Source organism: Balaenoptera physalus (assembly GCF_965194825.1).
Source record: "Balaenoptera physalus genome assembly, chromosome: 11".
Taxonomy (NCBI): Eukaryota; Metazoa; Chordata; class Mammalia; order Artiodactyla; family Balaenopteridae; genus Balaenoptera; species Balaenoptera physalus.
Genome location: NC_138896.1, coordinates 25,874,366 through 25,893,340, shown reverse-complemented (window position 1 = coordinate 25,893,340; position 18,975 = coordinate 25,874,366). Strand labels below are relative to the sequence as shown.

Genomic DNA, 18,975 nt, shown 5'->3' with positions numbered 1-18,975 from the left:
TGCATCCCATAGGTTTTTGGATCATCGTGTTTTCGTTGTAATTTGTCTCTAGGTATTTTTTGATTTCCCCTTTGATTTCTTCAGTGATCTCTTGGTTATTTAGTAACATTTTGTTTAGCCTCCATGTGTTTCTGTTTTTTACGTTTTTTTCCCTGTAATTCATTTCTAATCTCATAGCATTGTGGTTGGAAAAGATGCTTGATATGATTTCAATTTTCTTAAATTTACCGAGACTTGATTTGTGACCCAAGATGTGATCTATCCTGGAGAATGTTCCATGTGCACTTGAGAAGAAAGTGTAATCTGCTGTTTTTGGATGAAATGTCCTATAAATATCAATTAAATCTATCTGGTCTCTTGTGTCATTTAAAGCTTGTGTTTCCTTATTAATTTTCTGTCTGGATGATCTGTCCATTGGTGTAAGTGAGGTGTTAAAGTCCCCCACTATTATTGTGTTACTGTCGATTTCCTCTTTTACAGCCGTTAGCAGTTGCCTTATGTATTGAAGTGCTCCTATGTTGGGTGCATATATATTTATAATTGTTATATCTTCTTCTTGGATTGATCCCTTGATCATTACGTAGTGTCCTTCCTTGTCTCTTGTAACATTCTTTATTTTAAGTCTATTGTATCTGATATGAGTATTGCTGCTCCAGCTTTCTTTTGATTTCCATTTGCATGGAATATTTTTTCTATCCCCTCACTTTCAGTCAGTCTGTGTCTCTAGGTCTGAAGTGGGTCTCTTGTAGACAGCATATATATGGGTCTTGTTTTTGTATCCATTCAGCAAGCCTGTGTCTTTTGCTTGGAGCTTTTAATGCATTCATGTTTAAGGTAATTATCGATATGTATGTTCCTATTACCATTTTCTTAATTGTTATGGGTTTGTTTTTATAGGTCCGTTTCTTCTCTTGTGTTTCCCACTTAGAGAAGTTCCTTTAGCATTTGTAGTAGAGCTGGTTTGGTGGTGCTGAATTCTCTTAGCTTTTGCTTGTCTGTAAAGCTTTTGATTTCTCTGTCGAATCTGAATGAGATCCTTGCCGCGTAGAGTAATCTTGGTTGTAGGTTCTTCCCTTTCATCACTTTACATATATCGTGCCACTCCCTTCTGGCTTGTAGAGTTTCTGCTGAGAAATCAGCTGTTAACCTTATGGGAGTTCCCTTGTATGTTATTTGTCATGTTTCCCTTGCTGCTTTCAATAATTTTTCTTTGTCCTTTTTTTTTTTTTTTTAATTTTATAGCTACTTTATTTATTTATTTATTATTTATTTTTGGCTGTGTTGGGTCTTCGGTTTGTGCGAGGGCTTTCTCTAGTTGCGGCAAGCGGGGGCCACTCTTCATCGTGGTGTGCGGGCCTTTCACTATCGCGGCCCCTCCCGTTGCGGGGCACAGGCTCCAGACGCGCAGGCTCAGTAGTTGTGGCTCACAGGCCCAGCTGCTCCGTGGCATGTGGGATCTTCCCAGACCAGGGCTCGAACCCGTGTCCCCTGCATTAGCAGGCAGATTCTCAACCACTGCGCCACCAGGGAAGCCCTCTTTGTCTTTTATTTTTGCCAATTTGATTACTATGTCTCTTGGCATGTTTCTCCTTGGGTTTATCCTGCCCGGGACTCTCTGTGCTTCCTGGACTTGGGTGGCTATTTCCTTTCTCATGTTAGGGAAGTTTTCGACTATAATCTCTTCAAATATTTTCTCGGGTCCTCTCTCTCTCTCTTCTCCTTCTGAGACCCCTATAATGCAAATGTTGTTGTGTTTAATGCTGTCCCAGAGGTCTCTTGGGCTGTCTTCATTACTTTTCATTCTTTTTTCTTTATTCTGTTCCATGGCAGTGAATTCCACCATTCTGTCTTCCAGGTCACTTATCCATCCTTCTGCCTCAGTTACTCTGCTATTGATTCCTTCTAGTGTATTTTTCATTTCAGTTATTGTATTGTTCATCGCTGTTTGTTTGTTCTTTAATTCTTCTAGGTCTTTGTTAAACATTTCTTGCATCTTCTCGATCTTTGCCTCCATTCTTTTTCCGAGGTCCTGGATCATCTTCACTATCATTATTCTGAATTCTTTTTCTGCAAGGTTGCCTATCTCCACTTCATTTAGTTATTTTTCTGGGGTTTTATCTTGTTTCTTCATCTGGTACAAAGTCCTCTGCCTTTTCATTTTGTCTATCTTTCTGTGAATGTGGTTTTTCCTTCCACAGCCTGCAGAATTGTAGTTCTTCTTGCTTCTGCTGTCTGGCCTCTGGTGGATGAGGCTACCTAAGAGGCTTGTGGCATATCTTTCCAAGTTAAACTAAAGCATCAATACAATCATGATAAAAATACAAAAAAGATTTTTAATTTATATTAGACAACCTGATTTTAAAATTCAATGAAAAATAAACAATAGTCAGAAAACAAAATTTCAAAAATAAGAGTGAAGGGGTCTTCTGCCAGACATTAAAATACCTTATAAAACAGCTATAATTGGGGAGATCAGGTGGCGGGGTAGGATGATGCAGAGCTCACCTCCCCCAACAAACACATCAAAATACATCCACATGTGGAGCAACTCTCACTGCAAACAACCTGGAGGCTGGCAGAAAGGTTCTTCTACAACCAAGGTTGTAAGAAAATCCTCACAGAGTTGGGTGGGAAGGGAGGAGAAGCAATCAGCTCAGGACCCACGCCCCTAGCAGGGGACACAGAAGAAAAGGGGGATATCTCAGGCTCGGGGACCCTCCCTGGGGAGCGAGGGGTTTGAGCCACATATTGGGCACCCCAACCCTAGGGCTCAACACCAGGAAGATGAGTCCTGAATTGTGTCCCCCTCAAAATTCATATGTTGTAGTCCTGGCCACTTGTACCTCAGAATGTGACCTTATTTGGGAATAGGGTCATTGCAGATGTAGTTAGCTAAGATAAGACAAGGTCATATTGGAGTAGGGTGGGTCCTTAATTCAATATGACTAGTGTCCTTATAATAAGGGAAAATTTGGGCACATAAAAGACACAGGGAGAACACCATGTGAAGATAATGGCAGAGATCAGGGTGATGCTTTTACAACCCAAGGAATGCCAAAGATTGGCAGCAGACTACCAGAATCTTGGGGAGAGGCATGAAACAAATTCTTTCTCACAGGTTGTTGCAGAAGGAATCACCTCCACTGACATCTTGATACCAGACTTATAGCCTCCAGAACTGTGAGACAATAAATTTCTGTTATTTAAGCCATCTAGTTTGCGGTACCTCGTTAAGCAGGTACTAATACAGACCCCTAACCCACACCATATACGAAAATTAACCAAAAATGAATTATACATCTAAATGCAAGAGCTGAAGCTATAAAACTCTTAGAAGAAAATATAGGCATAAATCTTGTGACATTGGATTAGGCAATCGTTTCTTAGATAGGACACCAAGGCACAAGCAACAACAATAAAATGATAAATATATATTTCTAAGAGATATTGCCCTAGTCCAACCCAACACTCTCTCTCCCCTGGATGGCTTCAGTAGCCTCCATCCTTGCCTCCCTATCCTCACACAGCAGCCTAAGACAGATCATGTTGCTTTTGCACTTAAAATTTTCCAATGGCACCTGTCTCACTCAGAATTAAAGCCAACATCCTTTCAGACCTCCCTGGCAGTCCAGTGGTTAGGGCTCCGAGCTTCCACTGCAGGGGGCGCAGGTTGAATCCCTGGTCAGGAAACTAAGATCCCACATGCCACACGGCATGGCCAAAAAAAACCCAACAACAACAACAAAAAAAAAAAACAAAAAAAAAACCCCAACATCCTTTCATAGCCTCTAAAGCCATATGATCTGCTCCCAGTCATCTCCTACCACCCCCCTCACTCAATTTATTCCAGTCACAGCAACCTCCTTGGTTGGAACAAGCTGAGCTCATTCTGACTTCAGATTTTATCATTTGGTGTTCCCTCAGCCTAGAATCTCCTCCAAGATTTCCCCAGGACTCATTCCTTCACTTCCTCCCTGTCTCCATCCTCCAGTGACATCCTTGTCATTTCTCCAATGCCAGTGACCATCCTATCACAACCACCACTCCCTCTGTCACTATTCCCCTGCTAGATTTTTCTCTTACACACTTACCTCCAGGACAGCAGGGACTTTGTTTCAATTTATTGTATCCTCAACATTCATAGTGACTGGCACATAGTGAGCTAAATAAATTGTTGTCATTATTATTGTTGATAATAATTAAAAGTTGGAGAGGCAGTGACAATGCCATTCCCATTTGAAAGCTGAAGTGCCTCACAAGGGTCCACACCTTAGGACCTAACACACAGAAATGAACCAATATTTTTTTAAAAAATCCTTTTAAGGGCACTTGGCTTATGGGCAAGTGGTGATTTGGAATATTACTGATCACATTATTACATGTATTCATTACATACTCAACTGTTCTGTAAATTCCTTGTTGGTAGGACTCAGCCTGGTTCTCTTTAAATCCCCAATAGCAGTGTTGCTCAAACTGCCCTATTCATAGAAATTGCCTGAGGATCCTGTGAACATGCAGATTGATTAGGAGGTGAGAGATGGGGCCTGAGACTGCAGTTCTAACCAGCTCCCAGATGATGGAGATACTGCTGGTCCAGAACCACACTTTGAGAACCAAGGTCTTCAGCACCTGGCACAGGGCTTTCCACAGGGTGGCTTAGTCAGTGTTGAGTGATGGATGGATGGATGGATGGATGGATGGACTGACTGATACTGGTTGGTACTAGGTAGGTGGCAGGGTGGAGGAAGGGTTCAGAGGAAAGTTTAAATCCAGTAATAAAGAAAGTAGCAGCTAGAATCTCTCTCTCCTTCCCTTTCCCCTCAGTCTTACCAGAGATTAATTTGGACCCACCCAACATTATCCCTTCTCTGAGTTTTCCATCTTTCACTAAAATACAGAGGGGTGGTGTACAGTCCTCCTAGACAAACCCTTCGCCATGTGTTGTTGGTACAGCATACCCTGACAGGGTAACCAACTCATCTCAGTTTGCCTGGGACTTTCCAAGTTTTAGCACTTAGAGTTCCACATCCCAATTTTAACACTGAAAGTCTTGCGTCCTGGGAAACCCCTCAGTCCCAGGAAACTGGGACAGTTGACCAGTCTGCCTGTGTGAGTCACTCTGTGTAGAGGACAAAGCTGACTGAGTCACCTGTCTGCCCTGGAGGTACCTGCAGTCCAGTGGGGGAGTCGAGTGGGGAAGGATGGTGTGGCCTGAACTGCAAAGGTAACTTTATAGGAAGATCAAAGCCACTTATGCATCTGGTGGGAAGACTCAAACCAATAATTATTGGGTTAATATAGAGTGTGATCTTTCACTCTGAGCACCACAGACCATCTGGCTCCCTCTTTAAATCACTGAGAAATAAGGGCAAGCTTGCTCGGTTTTATGTGCAGAGAAGAAACAAAGCAGGCCTCTTGATTTACTCTATAAGGCCAAGTAAATTCAGAAATCAACTGTTCCTTTGGACAATGAATTTGTAGCCAGGAAACACTACTTTAATAAGTGTTCTAAGCCATGAATCTTTGGCCAACAGAATAAACAATGACAAAAATTCAAGGCATTAAGGAAAAATTTTTATGCTCTAAAAATCATATATTAACATATAAAGCATGAGTGTTCCTGAGACTCTTGCAGTCTGGCTGGGTTGTTTTAAACAGGTTGTGTCCCTCAGAAAGCCTGGGGAGATCCTTGGTTGTCATGGCACTAAGACCCAATGCACGGGGCTGATGCTGGCAAGCCCCGCTGACCTCTCCATACCCCACTACTCAAATGGTAGTTGGCTTTGCCTGCTAGCCAAGTATCCGAGTGTACGTCATTTTACAAACATTTGTGAAACACCCACTAAGTTCCTAGTGGGCCAGGCCTGTACTTCACATTTGCAAATGTTTTTAATTTTCAAGGGACTTTCCCACCTGTTGGCTCATTTTAATCTCACTCAAAACTAAGAGGTCTAAGCATTGTTCAGCCCATTGCATGGGTAAGACAGCACGGTGAGGTAGAAGCAGTAGGAGCCTTGGCGTCCCACAATCCTGGTTTGCATCCTAGCTCCACCTCTTTCCATCGGGAAGCCTTGGGCAAGTCACTCTTCTCTTAGAAATACTATTATCTCATCTGAAAAAATGTGGATAATAATTCCATCTTTCCAGCGGCTGTAAGCATTTAGGGTGTGTGACTACCTAGAAGAGGTACTCAGTAAACGATCCTGGGCCCATCTTCATCACTGTTAGGAAACTAAGTCCCACAGAAGTATCTGAAACTTCTAAGGTCACACTTCTGACTTTGGCAGGCTGAAAATCCAGGCACATGTCCTAACTCCCCCTCCTAGTGTCATTTCCATTTGATCAGATTGTTCCAATGACTCAATGATAGACCCAGTGATGCCTGACACCATCAGCCAAACTATGGTCCTTTATGTGGCAAGTGAGTTCATTTAAGGGCTCAAATGTCTATTACTCATTGGAAGAAATGCTGATGGCAGAAAACAGAAAGCTGTGAATCACAGTGGCTACAGAATTTATTACACGGCAGGACTAGATTCCTGCAGATTGGCAAGAATGCTAGCTTCAGAGGGTCAGATGCAATGCAGGTGCCCCCGGATTACCAATGTCTGCAGCTCTGGAAGGCTCCACAGCATCCAGTCTGGGCTCCACGTTTAGGAAGAGGCCTCCTCCACTGGCATTGACGGCAAGACCAGAGGATCTCACCAACATTGAAATCTGATGCATTCCAACGGGCAGCAGGCCTGTCTGACACACCACATTCGTTTGGTTTGAGAAAATAACTTTGCAACTTGTTTTGTTCACTGTAACCTGCAAGGCCTTGGAGTCACCAGAGAAACTATTTCCAGTAATATAGACCAGTAGGTCAATGTCATCTTAAAAGAAGAAAGAAATTAAAAGAAAGAAATCATCTCTCAGTGATATCACTCCATTTACAAGAACTCTATCAAATATTCATTCCCTCTCACCTTCCTCTCCCAAAATTTAAGGAATTAAATGCTGATTCATGTATTGGAATCTATATTGATTTTAATAGCATAGAGCCCTCATCTTAAATTTTCTCAAACTAGTGATGAGAAATCACTAGTCAATAAAAAATGGGGAAAAAAATAAAAATAAAGAATATTTCAAAACAAGGGACAAAGAGAATACAACATTTTAAGTCATCAAAAATCCACCATTTCGGGATTTCCCTGGCAGTCCAGTGGTTAAGACTCTGCACTTCCACTGCAGGAGGCGCAGGTTCGAACCCTGGTCGGGGAACTAAGATCCCACATGCCTCACGATGCAGCCAAGAAATTTAAAAAAAAAAAAAATCCACCATTTCAAATCATAACCATTTCATTTAGATTGGCTAAAAAATTCACATTCTGCTGCATCACTCAACATCCACCCCATGAACGGACACACCTTCTACCCACACATCACCAGGTACACGGCCTCCAACAAGTCACTCTCAGTCTAAAGTTCATGCACAGAAACAGACCCACAGACATAGAAGACAAACTTATGGTTACCAAAGGTGAAAGGGGTGGGGGAGGGATAAATTAGGAGGTTGGGATTAACATATACACACTACTATATATAAAACAGATAACCAGCAAGGACCTGACGTATAGCACAGGGAGCTATACTCAATATTTGTAATAACCTATAAGGGAAAAGAATCTGAAAAAGCATATATACATATATATGTATATGTATGTGTGTGTATATATATATATGTATATATGTGTGTGTGTGTGTGTGTGTGTGTGTATATATATATATAACCGAATCACTGTACTAAAACTAACATGACATTGTAAATCAATTATACTTCAATAAAAAAATAAAAAATAAAGTTCACGCCCATCTCAATGCCAAGTGCACAACATACCGAGGGCATACCACACAGAGTGGACCCGGGGAGTTGACCCCTCAAGGTATTGGAAGGAACAGGAACCTGAACAATGAGCTGGTATGTCGTTCACTCGCACAACCACCTGGAAAAGACAAAAGCATTAAAAGCAAATGTACATGTTTCATATGCTCAAGGGTATTAATAAAGTACTTGTGAAGTTTGCCCAAATTAAAATGTGTTAATGATTCACTTATTCTCTTTTTTTTCCTTCTATTTTCCAGTAATAGACCCTAAATTGTAAAGCATGACTCCAAACATGTTAGGCTTTTTTAAAATGACGGTAAATATGCGGAAACCTAACATTTTTGCAATTAAATATGTTCAATCTGGAGTAAATTCCCTCTCTGTCACATAGAAGTAAATTCAAACTGAGTGAGAACTTTTTATCACTTTATATTTTCAACTGAGTACCTACTTCCTATGAAAAGCCCTGTCTTTGCTGGTAAATGCCAGTGAAGTAGGCACCTCTGTTCTACCATTGCTACATGGATGTATAACTGAAGATCAGAGTGTATTTGGACATTGGTTTGGGGTCTTTTTTATCCTAGAATGGGAGGTCTCCAAGAATAAATTATATGTCTTTTCCTCTCACTGGGACTAAGGTTAATCTAATAGAACTCTACAATACTTGGAGATAAGAAAGGTGAAAAAGATTGAACTCTGATTCTCTACATATAAAATAAGGATTAAAAGCACACACACTATATTTATGATAGTGTTTGCTTATAAGGGAAGGGGTATTGGGATGGCATGAAGGCACAGGTGATAAGAAACTCTTCATCTGCACTGTTTCACGTTATTCATAAAGACCAAAAAAAAATAAAATAAATACATCAAATGTTGGCAATTGTTAATCCTCATTTGGGTACCCAAGTGTTGGTTATATTATTCTTTATAGTTTTTGCATTTCAAAATTGTCTCTAATTAAAAGTAGATGACTTATAACAGGAGTATGGGCAGATGGGAAATAGCAAAGGACATTTTAAAGAGAAAAGGGGTTGACTTAGCTCATTTACTTTCCAAGGCCACTGTGTGGAGGTATAAATCATATGTAGCTAGAGAGGTTCTCTATTTTTGGTACCATAGTAGCATCAATAATTATAACAGGATGTTGTATTTACAAAGCACTTACATTTTAAGCGTACTCTCCATATCCTGTGGAGGTAGAAAAGCACAGCCACAACTGTCTCTGTTTTGCGAATTAGAAAGTTGACCCTTAGGATTGGTCCACATTACAAATCAGAAGGGGCTGCAGTAGACCTGAAACTAGTACTTCACTTTGGGTGGCCCATCCGCTCTCACCTGAGTGTACTGGTTGGCAGTGACCAACATGTCTCCAAATATGGGTCCAAGGAAGACTCCACCATCATATACCACACGAGTGGTTACAGCAGGGTTCACTCCCGTTAGGTTTTCATCAGATACCTAAGATGGTTACAGTTCTGGTGAATTCTGCCATGGAATGAAGTCTAATCTTGCTTAAAACAAATAACAATGGGTGTTTTCACATTCTGTTTAAGATAATCAGATAACTAGAAAGTGAAAACGGAGAGACAGGGGCTTGAAATCTAGTAACCTAATAGTAAGTAATGGCTAATGAAAGCCCCAGTAGACTAGAAGAATATTTATATGCAAGTAGAGTTACCCAAAAAAATGCACACTATACTGATCTTCTAAGTCTTGAGATATTTTGTTTCCATGTGCTTTTCTATTTTACAAGTTTTCAATCCAAAATATTAAAGTAAAATGTCAGGAAACAAGTGCCATGAGATGACTCCTATCCTTCCTCCATCTCCACCCAAGGATTTTATATGAAAACCAGATGACCCGCAATACCAAATAACAAGAATAAAATTTCATCTCGGGTTTCACTTCATAAAACCAAACGCTAGATGATCGTTAGATTATTTTTTAAAACCCTAAATATGCAAGAGCATCTGGTTTTGTCATTATCCAAAGACAGCAAATCCTTTCCTAAACTTCCTTCTGCTGTGCCGTCTGCCTCCATGATAATCTAAGTCAATCACATCTGCTTAAATTATCCAATAACAGATGTAGAATTATTGTATGGTGGACACTGACCAAAAACTTCTCTACCTACATCAAGTTAGAAAAGGTGATGTTGGGTTTAAACTGCTTTATCAGGAATATGAGATATAAAATACGTCTTGAAAACTTTCAGAAAGATCATTGAACCCCTTTATTTGAATATTCCAACAAAATAAACAAATCATGACAGTTTTCATTCATAAATTCTGATTTTTTTTTTCACAAAATTGCTCCAGAGCACCAAATCCACAAAACCGAAAGGGATACCATACATACCCTTATAAAGCTGGGCAAGTCCCCAACCTGGTTGGACCAGGAGAGAGTCCACACATGTTCATAGCAAGACTTTAGATCCTCCGTCACAGTGAAGTCACTGACATTGAGGTACCGAGATGTGAAGTCATCAGCGTTGGTTTGTAAGAGCTTTCGGAGGTGACTAGCTGAGATGTGCACAGGGACAGCTGGGGGAGAAGGTCATGATATAAAAAGTACAGGACACTAATTAGTCCACCTTGCAGCATCTCATCATCAAGACAGCAGAGAATACACATCAGAATGCCTACTACACGTGCAGAGACCATCAAGTTCAAGAAAATCCTCAGTCCAGTTAAGCCATTTTTAGGGCAAATATAAGTAGGTGCTCACTTTTTATATCATGGTCCCTTTAATCAGCATCACATCTCTCAAGCAGAGGACACAATCGCATCAGACAAACCTATCTCAACTGTCAACTCAAAATGTAAATTCCAGACACCCTGGTAATCCCTGAAAGTCTAATTAAATATTGGGTTTTCCCCGGAAAACTTTAGCTGGCCCTGTGAACAGGGAAAAATTGGCCGGCCACCTTTCACAAGGAGTAGGGAAGGCACAAAGCAGCTGACACCCATAAAAACTTAGCCAACCAAGCTGAGGAATGTTGGCATTGAACTTCGGTTTCTCCATTACAATTTCCTTTAAGCCTAACCACCTGCTTCCCCATCTCACATCCCTGTAGAGAAATAACAGCACTTTGGGCCTTGCTGTGTTTGAATACTGTTTCATGCTTTACCAAAAGTTTCCATTTCCTTAGGTACTCCCAACATCTCTGTGAGGTGGGTCATCTAAATATCCTAACACCTCCTTGAGAGATGAAGAAAATGAAACCCAGTGTGATTCAGAAGCTTGTCAACCAAGTGAGAGGGGTTTAGATTAAAACCCAGGTTGCCTTCTACCTACTCAAGAGCTTTCCTTTTGAATCCCACACTGCCCTGGAGTGTTAGTGAAATACCATTGTATTTCCAAAATGCAAACAACATTCTCATCTTTTTAAAAAAGATTTAATACGCCATTTGAGGGCCATTTCAAATGGCCAGGTGAAGGCTGGCTTTCCCCCCGGTTGTCTACAGGCAGTGACGTGAGGAGTATCAGCAACAGGATATGACAGCAGGAAAAGTCTCTCTACAGACAGGCTGCAGCTTTCTCATTTGTGAGAAGGGAAACAGCACAGTAATGGGCTTCAGAGGCAGGGCTCTGATGCACTTACTCACCCACTTATCAGACTCCAATAGCCCAGGGGCCATCAACTTTTCCTAATTTGCCCTACTAGAGTAAAAACTCCACTCCATTCCTCCAGCCAAGAAGATTCTTTGCAAGTCCAGCATCCTTCTGCTTGAGAGGGCAGAAGACTCCTGGACCATGTGCCAATTTTTATACGGCCATTCTTGAGTTCTCCTGAGCCTCCTTTCTGATTCCCCTATGTTTTTACCAAATAAATAACATATTATAATCACGTCTAATCCTGTCCTTTGTGAGATGTGTATGTACTTGAAGATTTAGAAACTGTTCTACCCTCATCGCAGCTGAAAGCTCTTTCTACATGTGTTATGATTCCTAAAATCCTCAAAATCATGTGGTGTCACTGTGAAGTTTAATTTGGAAGGGCCGTGGCTACCGTGGATTTTGGCCTAGGAAACTCTAGAGAGAAGAGGACCGAACTGAGAAGCAAAGACTCAAGTTCATACCTGGACCCTGCCATCAACTATTTTTATGAGCTTTGGGCAAGCCTGAGTATAGTGGGCTGAATGGTGGCCCTCAAAAGGATATGTCAGTGTCCTGATCCCAGGAAACTATGAATATTACCTTATAAAGCAAAAGATGTGGTTAAGGATCTTGAGAAGAGGAGTTCATCCTGGATTATCCAGGTGGGCCCTAAACGCACTCATACACAGGAGAGGAAGAGACAGTGTGACCAGGGAGGCAGCAGTTGGAGTGATGCGCCTGCAGCCAAGGGATGCTGGCAGCCACCAGATGCTGCGAGAGGCAGGAAACAGATCCTCCCCTGGAGCCTGAGGAGGAAGAGTGGCCCTGACAACAACTTGATTGTGGACTCTGACCTCCAGAACTGGAAGAGAATAAATTTCTGTCGTTCTAAGCCACCAAGGTTGTATAATTTGCTATGACAGCCCCAGGAAGCTAATCCACTCAGTTTCCACATCTACAAAACTTAAAGATTGGGATCATATTAACAATGATATGCGGTTGTTATTGCCCAGATCTTTAACTTTAAGAAGGTCATTCTCAGACACTGGAAAACAAAATAACTGTAAGACTGTCACCCTGTCTGGCAGGATGGTGTACAATGAGAAACACTGCACCCCCAATGGCCCCTTTACCAGGAATCACTGTGTTAGAAAGCTGGATGCGAAAGTGTCCTCCTAAAGGTGGACTCGTCCTCTGTAGCCTCTGTGTTGTCACCTGGACCAACCCGGATCCTTCTTCTGCTCCTCCAGTGGGCACAGAGCTGTGACATATCAGAAGCAAAGCATTAACCATGGGGACCCTCCAGCAGCTGCTCCAGACAGAACAGAGCTCCATCTCAAAGACCAGCGGTCTCCCATGTTTCCAGACCATGAGCTCAAGCTCCCAAATACTGTGCACCCTTCTCCCATCACAGCAGAGAAAATGTAAGGTAAGTATGAGGGTTCTTTAGGGCATTCCACAGTTCCCCTCTATTGATCCTGGAAGCACAGGGATGCAGAGCAAAGAGTGATGACTCTGGTCTCCACAGCTCTGGTTCTGACGCAGAGTGGAAGGAGAACCCAGTGTTCTCTAACCGCATTTGCACAGTCAGATGAAAACTTGGGCCCTAGTCCACAGACCCTCTGCACTCAGCATCCCCAGCAGAAACAGGCCACTCCATCTAGTGGAGTCCTTATCCAGCACCTGTATGCAAACACACTGCCTGACTAATCCTGCTTTTAATACAATAAATAGGTCAAATACATCATGACACACCATGAGATGGAATACTATTCAGCCATTAAAAACCATATCTAGAAGCAGACTTAATGAAATGGGGAAATATTCCATTTATACCAGTAGGTGAAAAGGGCATGTTACAAATATAGTGTCTTATGTGTGGTCCCAATCTGAGATTTAAAAGGTAAACATATACATGTATATATTCATACAAAAACTGCTTGGGGAAAAGGCTGTAGGAATATGGATCCAATGCATTAACAGAAGTTATCTCTGAGCAGAGGGGTTCTGAGTGCTTTGTAACTTTTTCTAAGTGTTTTTCTGTATTTTCCTAATTTTCAACAACAAACATGTGTGATTTCAATCAATAATATTACTTAAGCGCCACATATTGATGTGCATACTTAAACCATACGGAAATAGACTGATACTATCTGTTTTGGGGGCCACTCTGAAGGTTGTCCTGACTTGCTCAGGCTGGCGGCTTCCAGAAGGAACGAAGGGACTTGAGGAAAACTCAGAAAGGGAGGTTGTGGGAATTCCCTGGCGGTCCAGTGGTTAGGACTCTGCGCTTCCACGGTAGGGGGCACGGGTTTGATCCCTGGTGGGGAACTAAGAGACCGAATGCCACTCGGCCAAAAAAAAAAGAAAAAGAAAAGGAGGCTGTGAGGACCCCTCTAAGTGTGGGCTACACTCCATCATTTCAGAGCTACTAACTGCATGACCCAGTAGGTCTGGAGCACAGGACCACGGGCTGGCTCATCTGACAGCTCCCTCTCCACCACTGAAGCTCTCTCCCTCCTTCATTCTATTGATGATTTCTGTGTCTGTCCTGCCCAGAGGCCCAGGAAACACTAAGTCAAGGAAAATGGAGCGCAGAGTCAAGGTTTCTTTGCCTACTTTTCACACACTGTCCAAAGCATAGTATAAATAGGAGAACTCATTTCGAAACATGTTAGAAAGAGATGGGAGGAAAAAAGAAATTTTAAAGACAGGGCACCTCAATTCTTCCCATCCTACTGGGATTTTAGTGAAAATTTAAAAGAACAAATTACAGCATACATGTGTTCCAGGAGCTTGGAGGAGCCTGATTCTTAGTTACTGCTTTGTAAACTGTGGCCAGAGGTTTGATTATTGAAGAACCAATGCTTATGGGGCTCTAGTGCCACCTGGTGGTGAGCTCTTAGAACTGGCTGGTATTGTTCCTTTGACTATTTCCTTTGGCCTCAAATGATTCCAATAAGATTAATATATGCGGAATGGAAGGAGAGTTTCCTCTCAAACAGTGGTAATGTGAACCTCTGATAAGCATAAAAATACAACTACCTGTAAACAAATTCACTAGGAACTAGTTCTCAAAATGTGCTCCCCAGATCAATAGAATCAGCATTGCCTGGGAACTCATTAGAAATGCAAACTATCAGGTACTGCCCCAAACCTACTGAACTATGATGGTGTGGTTAGGGGCCAGCAATTTGTGCTTTAACACAACCTCCAGGTAAGTCTGATAGGGCATTCTTAAGACTGAGAACTATTGCTTTGAGCAACATGGCAGGTAGTTTTTCCTGATAAAAAGTCTCACCTCTGTGTCTTCTGAGGGCAGTTAACAATTTTAAGCAGGGATAGGTGAGCAAAGATGGTTCCCTACCTTGCAGTGATGAGCGGGAGCTCCAAGCCACACCCTGCCAACCAGGAGGTCACACTGTAGACGGGAGGGGATCCCACCACAGAGAGCAATTCCAGCAGATTCCCGCCAGGGCGAGCTGTTCCAGAGGCAGCCTGAGAAACTAGAGACCAATGATCCAATCATTATCAAGTAAATCAAGGTGGAAAACCTGCTGTGTGGCAGGTCCCCACTGGAGAGGCTGAGTTACTCACATCCCAGCATACACTTAAAGCAGAGATTCCTACCTACCAGCTGCCAGGAAGAGAAAAGGAAGAGGAAGTAGGAATTTAGTTGCGAAAGGAAAATGCAAGGTCATGGCATAAGGAGACGATGACTAATTCCACAGCAAAGTTCAATAAGCCCCAAGTCAGCCAAGCATCACTGCCTGTGTCATTGGAGGCTCCCACCACGACACCGCCACACACACACACAGCTCATCTATGGCAGTGTGGACTGCCCCCTTTCCTCCTTTTCTTCCCAAAGCCTGGCAGCTCCAGGAACACAAGCTGATCCCCCTTGGGAACACTGAACACACAAAGCACATACTAGAGGTACTTGAGTTTTATCCGCAGCATGGCGTCAACATGTGTGCAGAGAGAGTGCAAGCTTTAAGATGGACCAGTGCTCAAATCCTTATTTTCCACTTCTATTGGGTTACTATTTGGCTAATCACTATAAACTCTGTACGACTCTGTTTTCTCATGATAAAGTGGGACTCATGACAGATATCAGTCTGCATGGCAGGGAGAGTTTAGTGAGATGGCAGGTTTAAATGACCAGCAAATATAGTTTAATATCCTCTTTCCCTCCTACCAGGCACCATGTAAAGGCAGCTTCTTTTCCAAGTCTGTACAATCGAGGCAGTCTTTGCAGGCCCAATGCTGAACACAACACCAGGCACAGAGTAAGGGCTCAATAAAAGTTTATTTGCTCAGTTGAGTATGGAGTCATTGAAGGTTTGGCTCTGGTGTCAACCATCTCTGGGTTCCAATCTCCCCCATATGCCAGCTGATTTGAGGCAAGACACTTAGTATCCTGTCAAATTTGGTTTCCTCATCTATAGAGTGGGGATCATAGGACCATCTCACGGGGTTCTGAGAATTAAATGAGAAATATTTGGTAGCTACCACTAGATGAAAAGAACTTTCATAGAGGACATTCGGTGGGAGAATATAACCAAGTGTTAAGCTGATCAGATAAATGTCAGACAATTAACTATGAATATGGAGCCCAATTGCATAGAGTTTATGTTACCATTAAATAATACTCACAGGAAACTTGTGGCCAGCAGGATGACTGGACAGTGGGAAATAGATGGTTTTACCCAAGCCATCTCCCATCTTTCTTGTCTCTGCCTCTCTGTTCCCCTCCCACCTCACCCTTGCATGGCTCCAGATACTGGAGCATTTGGTGGCAAAGCGGTGATGGCAGTGAGAAAGGATTCTGGATCCTGGGCTTTGAGGGTTTGGGGAGGATAAAGGGAAACGACACCTATTATCCAGTCCTGAGTTTCCCAGTCCAGTCAGTGGGTTCAAGTGCATGCAGTAATGATCCCCTCAGTGCTCTGGGAATCTGGGTAGCACCTGGGGTCACCAGAGGCCCCAGCCAGTTGTCTTGGGCACCAAGAAACTCAGACAGTTACCCCAGCACACCATTTGAATATTATTTTCTGTGTGTCAGAACACAAACAGAGTTTGAAATAAGCAATAACGCATTCTGACCCAGATACCCCCAAAACACTCACATCACTGAAACAGATAAGGGATGGAATTCTGAAGAGTATCAAAGATGATGTATTTTCAGGGCTGAAAGAGAGTTCTCCTACCCCCACCCCCCCACCTCCACACTCCCCTGACCCCAGCTCTACAACTTCCAGGCAAAAGATTAAAAAGTTGCACACTTGAAAATCAGAATGCAAATGCCTGTTCCATACTTTTCTCCTTGGAGAGAGAAAAACAGAGAAGCTACAAGAAGCAGGGAAGCCGAGGCCCAGAGTCACAAGGGATTTGACAGAAAAGGAGAGGGAACAAAGTTGGAAGCCTGGAGGCCCTGCGAGCAAACCACACCATCTGTCTGGGCTTCTGTCCCCAGGGTGTGTGTCACACGTGGCCTCAGGAGAACCCCTGATGAGCACCTTGCCCTTAAGACAAGCAAAGCCAGGTGAGAGCACTGTACCCAAGAGAGGTCAAGGCACTCTGTGCAGAGAGGGGCCAGGCCTGAGCTCTGAGTGGTGTGTGAGAGGAACCAGATGGGGAGAAGGAAAGACGAGGTTGTTCTCATGTGGATGCGGTGACCCTCCAACTCCCACCGAGTCAGTCCTGAGGGCTGTAAATCAGACTTGTGGCCCATTTACAGGGCCAGATATTCCTGTGTTCCTTATAGCACTTTGTATGACAGATATTCACAGATGGAGAGGTAGAGAAATCCTGCTGGCCTAACAACAGTAATGATAATAGTACTAATAATTGTGTACACTTATTGAGCACTTACTAGTCAGGACCCATGATGAGTGCTTTACACCTACTTCAGTTATTCTTCATAGTAATCCAATGGGGTAGGGCCCTCATTAAGCCCATTTTATGGATGAGAAAACCAAGGCCACTCAGCAAGAAAGCGGTAAAATTGGGGTAAGATCACAGACACCCAAAGCAAGAGCAAGCATTGGAATAAATAGGGGGAAAAAAAGGAACTCGTTAGAGAGATATAGGGGCCAAGGACACAGAATTCCAACTCCATCTTCTCTCCAGGATCGAGGCAGGAAAGATGGAGAATCATATGTTCTCTCACCATTAACAGAAAAGCAGCCCCTCCAGAAAAGTTCGAAGATGGCATTTGACAGACAGGCCCATGGAGGAGAGTGGATTTGACAATCACCTGTTAGGTTTGTGTCTGCAATAATAATCTCATCCACATAGAACACGCCCATCTCCGGAGACAAAGGGAGGAGATCAACCTGATGAACCAGCACCGGGGAGTTCACGGGAGGTGGCTGGAGATGCACGGAGTGAAGCACACATGTCTTCCAGAGGTCGGTGCAGGTGAACTGCCAGCTGAAAACAAGCGCAGAGCAGAAACAGGCCTCCTGTGAGCACCGCAGTTCTCTCTCCTGAGAGCCTGAGCCTGAGGACCATGCAGCCAGGAGACCCAATCCATCATGGCTGCCACGGTACAAGCATCCCATCCGAGATGGGCTCAGCTTGGCTGGGATGCAACACGAGTGAATCACGTTTAAGTCCACCATCCATTCATAACAATGTCAGCAGTACTTTGAAACTACAATATGATTATGTGTCTTAAGCAGATCATCTGTTAGGCTCTACTGTCAGGGAAGATTAATACTCTGGACATTTCCAGACTCATTTAAGTTTAAAAACACTTACAAAACCCTTAAGAGATGTGGAAAGAGAGCTGAATCAACAGATCAGGATGCTGAATTATATTCCAGCATCTTTGTTCACTCGCTGAATGAATTTTGGTGAATCACAAATTCTCCGGGCCCCAATTTTTCTCATCTGTAACGTCAAGGAATGTTCCCTAAAATCTCTTCCAAATATGGTGGTCTATGATTCTATCCCTATGAGAAAAGTCAGACTCCTTCTGGGGAGTATTAGATTCATAACAACTAACTGCTCTTAAATCAAACTTCTTTGCCAAATAAAATGTGTTCAGAGCTGAAGTTAGTATCCAAGTCCCCAATATCAGAGACAGTTAGTACCTCCCGTGGGCCACTGTCCCCAGGAAAGCTAATCATCCCAGCTGGCAGAATTCCCACCACACCTGCCCGCAGATGAGCTACCTGTTAGGGCTGGCCCCCGCGAGACTCCAGTCACAGGTGACGTTCTTCTTAACAGTGTTTTGAAAGCCAATTGTGAAGGACACTGTCACTGTCAGGATCGTGTTCACGTGGCCTTTGTATGCAAGGCACAGCTAGAGACACCAAACAAGTCCTTCAGCTCTGTCACTAAGAAGCAGCAATTCAAGCAATGTTTATCAAGGACAATCCACTCCCTAGAACCTGCCTTGTGCTCAGAGAGACAGCCAGCCCGCTCCTGCCCTCCTGGAGCTTACCGGTCTAGCTGGAGAGACAAATAGTTTAGAGCAAATTGTTATTCATCCAACA

The 18,975-nt window shown here is 43.0% G+C and overlaps 1 protein-coding gene across 18 annotated transcripts in view; it reads right to left on the bottom strand.

The window, feature by feature from the left end:
- PKHD1 (PKHD1 ciliary IPT domain containing fibrocystin/polyductin) overlaps positions 1-18,975 on the bottom strand; it is a 439,380-nt gene that overhangs the window by 383,594 nt on the left and 36,811 nt on the right. For 17 of the 18 annotated variants that reach the window (XM_082411613.1, XM_082411609.1, XM_082411612.1 and 14 more), the window contains exons 20-27: positions 18,652-18,782; positions 17,730-17,905; positions 14,838-14,976; positions 12,604-12,731; positions 10,229-10,413; positions 9,206-9,328; positions 7,880-7,985; positions 6,603-6,875 (exon numbers count right to left, since the gene is read on the bottom strand). In XM_082411613.1, the coding sequence (XP_082267739.1) occupies positions 6,603-6,875; positions 7,880-7,985; positions 9,206-9,328; positions 10,229-10,413; positions 12,604-12,731; positions 14,838-14,976; positions 17,730-17,905; positions 18,652-18,782 (1,261 nt within the window). The remainder of the gene's footprint in view (positions 1-6,602; positions 6,876-7,879; positions 7,986-9,205; positions 9,329-10,228; positions 10,414-12,603; positions 12,732-14,837; positions 14,977-17,729; positions 17,906-18,651; positions 18,783-18,975) is intronic. The other variant, XM_082411608.1, reaches the window with a different exon arrangement.